The 5281-nt window shown below is 33.7% G+C and overlaps 1 protein-coding gene across 3 annotated transcripts in view; it reads right to left on the bottom strand.

Annotated features, from left to right (window-relative positions):
• LOC106882998 (heterogeneous nuclear ribonucleoprotein U-like protein 1) overlaps positions 1–5281 on the bottom strand; it is a 24754-nt gene that overhangs the window by 17164 nt on the left and 2309 nt on the right. For 2 of the 3 annotated variants that reach the window (XM_014933851.2, XM_014933852.2), the window contains exons 2-3: positions 4157–4278; positions 3899–4034 (exon numbers count right to left, since the gene is read on the bottom strand). In XM_014933851.2, coding sequence (XP_014789337.1) covers positions 3899–4034; positions 4157–4278 — 258 coding nt within the window. Of the gene's footprint in view, positions 1–3898; positions 4035–4156; positions 4279–5163 lie in introns of all 3 variants that reach the window. The other variant, XM_014933853.2, reaches the window with a different exon arrangement.

Here is a 5281-nt window from a genome sequence, read left to right as displayed (position 1 = left end):
GGAATCCAAAGTAATTGTCATGAATGGAACAAGCTTCTTTTCAGAGAATGCCTAGCATAAAAAAAGAAAGCTATAAAGAAAATATTGGACGATTCCAGGTCAGAGCATCAGGATAAATCACTCTAGTGAACACTACTATTCACACACAGAATGGAGTCAATTGTGGTATTTCATTGAAAAGAAAAAATTTCATATGCTTTTATGTAAATGCCTACAAAAATGTGAAATCCACCATACATGCAAGTAATCTTTTTATCTTGCACCAGCTGAACAGAACTTTTATTTTACTATTCTAATTATCTTAAATACCTTAAGCACTCCTCAATTTTTCTTAGGACAATGTAATTACATGTAGAGTGGGTATTTCACACAAATGTTTTATATTACATGCATATACACACCTTCATGATTTTAGAATATTCCGAAGTCACCATTTTGTCCCATCATCTTCCCACTACCCCGTTCTATACTTTTTGCTTAATTCCCATCCACTGTAACTTTGAGGCTTCCCAAACCACATAACCCAGCCACCTCATCACATTTAACTTCACATCTATGTTCTTAACTACCAAACCATTCCCTCTCTTTCTAACCGTTCCTGGTTCTCCACATTTGTTACCCATGTCTTATTTCCATAAATTATAGTATTACTCACTTGCAGTATCCAGTTTTTCCTTTAGTTTCAACAACTTTCTTGTTAACACATCACTCAGTCGCCCGAAGTTCTTTTACACACATTTCACTAGCGACTGGGTAACATTTTCACACCATCTCTAAAACCCATGCCAACATAACTTCAATCTATAGCTTTTGCATTATACAACCCTCTTACACTTACTGCACAATGCACACGACTATTTCCCTGTTCTTTCCATCTTCTCACATACTTTACTACTTGTCATCACTTTTGTCTACCCAGTTATTCACCTTCATACTTTTTGCCTCCAGATATTCTTCCCACCTATTTATCTGTGCTATTAACATGGTCATCTGCATATAGTAACTTGCATTTAATTTCTTCAGCACTACCATTACAAAATAATACTTAATACCACTGTAGCACCTCAAACTCGTTCCTGCTTCATTTAATTTATAGATTTAAAAAATATCTATACAAATATCTAAGCACTAAAAAATGGGTAACAAATTCTGTTTATACATATGGCTAATAATTTTGAAATTTCTAATTTCGCTTTTAACTTCCATGCAAAGTACATCAGTTTTTATGTTTTGATCTCCAGTGTTCCACAAGGATCAAAGACTGGAAACTTCTTGTCAAGATAATCACCTTTCTTTTTATACAAGAGAAATGCTCACAACTGCCAAATTACTAGAATGCAATCCACCAACCCACATCTGTCAATTCATATCCAACTACCTGCTGCTTAATACCTACCAAAACTTTTAGCCTCTTATGTTAGCTAGCTGTTTGCAATCTTATCCACAATCACCAACTCCTGACTCCTCGCTCACATATAATGAAATCATGGCACAATATCATCCACAGATTATTGCTATAAACTTATTAATCAATTTCCCCCCTCACATTTACCTTCCACTGCCTCCACATGTTAACTCTTCTGATCACTGTCTTATCCTTACATTCCACATCTCAAACTTCAATGTCTTCACACTAAGCAACTTAGCCACCATCGAAAAAAAGATTGAATTCTGCTCTTACTATCTGTCTCACTGAAGTCTGATAACAATGAGGATACCATGGTATATTTTGGGCTGAACTCCACCTATATGCAAACATACTTATGCAGTAGTGCTTTGCAACTAGATGCCAACCTGTCTACTTAGGATAACTAATATATATATATATATATATATATATATATAAAGAACAGGCACAAATCTACAACTGTACACATGAGTATGTATAATATATATACACAAGACACACTAATTATCACAAAATATGGAAAATTGAGCTATAAATAGTAATTCAAAACAAATGGTCCACCTAATTTCACATGCTGTCCATTTGGTTGTTTCCCCAGTTGGAAGAAGTACCCAACTCCATGATGCAGCAAGTCAGGGCTCCGTTACATGGGCATAGACATATACATGATTAATTACATCAACCAGCATCTTCCAGAACACTGGATTGAGTGTTTTACCATTGATATTATGGTCTACTCCTCCAGGTCACCCCAACTTAACACCTTGTGACTTTGCTTTGGGGGTATCTGAAGGACACAGTGTTTATACAGCCACTTCCACAGGACTTACAGGGATTCACACAGCAGATAGGTGATGCAATCAACTTAAATAATCAGGCTACACTATTATGTAGACGTCTGCTGTGGGGGAAAAGAGCACTCGCATTCAACATTTGTGACAGTCAGTAAACTTAGAATTAAGCTTTCATGTTACATTTGTATTTTTGCAATACATTCATTACAACAAGTTTTCTTTTGTACCATTCATTTCGAATTACCTTGTAATTTTAGGGAAGGAAGATTGAACAATTGAATGTGAAAAATATAACACCATCCTGTTTATAAACAGAATATTTGACTCGAAAGTAGATTTTATTTTTATTTTGCAGAATTGCTTCATTGTTTAAAAACAATTCAGAAAAATGTTTTTTAAAAGAAAGGGAATGGAAATGTTATGGTCTGTTGCATACTCCAAAATTAAGTGGGAAGGGTAGTATAATTCTAAATTTTGGGTTTTCTTTCCTTTTTCTGTTCAATCTCCAGTGATTAAAACAGCTATGTGTCAAGTGAGGCATACCAAAATATCAATTCTTACAAAATATAGTAATGGAAAGCAGACAAACTTTTTGAAAATGTTTATCAATATAAGATGAACATTTTGAATAATGTACAAAGATTTCATCTTTATACTTACATACAAAGAGAAAAAAAAAATTTGTTAATGAACTTGCTGAAATTTCAAAACTAAAAAGACCAATTAAGCAACTAATATTGAAAATGTTCACCTTTATGACAAGCAAGGTATTCATTTTCAGCAAATTTACTGTGTATGTTTATTTCTTTAATTCTCCAACTGCTTTTTATTGAAACTTTAAAACTTAAATATTTAAATTTTTTCTTCAAATTTTTACACTCAACCCTTTAGCATTTAAACCAGTCTTATCTGGACAAAATACTCAACTTGTTTTATCGTTTAAACTGACTAGATCTAGCCTAAATCTACAAAACAATGCACAATTAATTAATTAAAATCAATGTCAATGAATAAGCATTACTTTTGACAGAATAATGTGAATGCTAAAAAGTTAAACATTTTGTGTATGCTTCCTATTGCTGGTAGGGATTGTCAGAGTTTTTATTAGGAAACACTGCTCTTAAAAACTGGTGCTTGTACAAGTCATTTGACTTGGTTTGTATAGCTGGATATACTCTTCCTTTAACCACACATTACTGAGTATTTTCTTTTGATACGAGAAAAAAATGAACCCTATAACTATGTAATTAAATTTCATGGTCATTCCATTAGAAACCACAAAATAATAGAAGTATTTTCAAGTAATGTCTCAAAAGTTTTAAACATGACATTACTCAACAATTGGCATGTAAAAGTGCTTTCCACAGGATAGTCAAATTTTTTTTTGAGAGGATGTCTTCAGCAATAAAAGGGGTTAAAGAGGGCCTCACAACCGTACACTTAAATTATCAATCACATTATAACATAGCACTAGAAGAAATGTGCCAAGTTCCATCGTGACAAAAATTTCATATTTGGTGCATAGCATCATGTCATATCGATTAAAAGCATTCCAACTGTGACCATACTGGGTCACATTATCCAAAGTTCTTTCTAAGAACAGTGTGCTTTGAAAGTTGTCAATCCCAGCCACTTAAACAGCCCGTCTTACGAGGTTTCAATTGTCTTTCCGAAATTTAAGATTGAGAAATCTTACCTTTAGCCTGATCTCGTTGTCCATCATCTTGAGAAGTTTCATCGATAGTTTGAAATTCTTCTCCTTCTGGCATCTCATCGCAATTTTGTTCTTCCTCCTCCTCTTCCTCTCCTTCACCAACATCATTATCGCCATCCTTCACAATTACACAAAGAAAAAATACCCCTTAAATGAAACACTGTTACAAAAACCTATCAAAATGATTAAATGCTTATTTAGAACAAAATCGTAGAAATTATTGTAAATTTAAAACTGTACCTCGTTGCCATCAACCTCAAGAGCAGACTCATCCATGTTACCACCATCTAAATCCTGAGAAGATTCGTCCGGTGCTTCTTCTTCAAGTAGAGCGTCATCTCCAAGAGAATCGTCATCTGCCACTGGAAAAATGTTGAAAAGACAATGGATTCAATGAGGGCGACAAAAAAAATCCGAAACTATATTTTGATCAATAAAATTACAGGAAGATAGCCATTTAAATAGACTTTAACAGCGACAGAATCTTTTGTAGATCCATCAATGGTTCCCTATTTCCCTGAAATCCCAGAACGCATATTCAAATTCTATTAATAACCTGTCATCATAATTTTTAAAATTTCATTTTGTAATTCTAAAAATGTGAACGGAAAATACACATAAAATCGTATTATGTATCCAAAGGTAAATATTGTTTTTTAATAAAATTTAACCCTCTTAAAGGACACCTAGCAGAACCCCAATTTTTTTTCACCAATCACTTTGCGCAACAGCAAACTGAACTTATTTTCAACTTGTAAACACCGGAAAATGAAAATCTCAATTTAACCAATTCTAGCTATTCCTGCTCCGAATAATGAAAATTGCCATCAACGAGCAAATCGCTCCCTCAAATATGTGTGAATCGCACCGTCACGCAGGCAGACGACGAGCCTTTCCTCTAAATTTTTTCTTTACTATCGACCCAAGAAGAATGAAGTTACCAAACCGAAGTCAACATTCAGATCAGGAAACTTAAGGACATTCACTAACAGAAAAGTTATAGCGACTAGATATCTACGGAGAAGAATTAGAATATATGAGATTCGTCGTAATGGTGGTTTATAAAAAAAAACAAAAAAAAAAAAACAACAGATTAATGTAAAGAGGATAATGGGAAAATCTTGAGACATAAAAATGCAGCAAAGACAACGTAAAAACAAGATGGATACCGTTGAAGCTCAATATTGAAGCAAATAACCAGCAATATATAATACAATGGAGGGAGAAACAGAAAAGAGAATGGTTACCTCTAATCTTTGTCTTCTTCATTTGAATAGTAGTTGAAATGATTTCTCAAAAAGGAATCAAAAACCCAAGTTAGTAAATCGCTTCCTCAAAATATTTCGAGAACAAGATTCTTCCTGC

This window comes from Octopus bimaculoides, chromosome 11 (genome assembly GCF_001194135.2).
Source record: "Octopus bimaculoides isolate UCB-OBI-ISO-001 chromosome 11, ASM119413v2, whole genome shotgun sequence".
NCBI classification, from domain to species: domain Eukaryota; kingdom Metazoa; phylum Mollusca; class Cephalopoda; order Octopoda; family Octopodidae; genus Octopus; species Octopus bimaculoides.
This window is presented reverse-complemented; position numbering and strand designations above follow the sequence as displayed.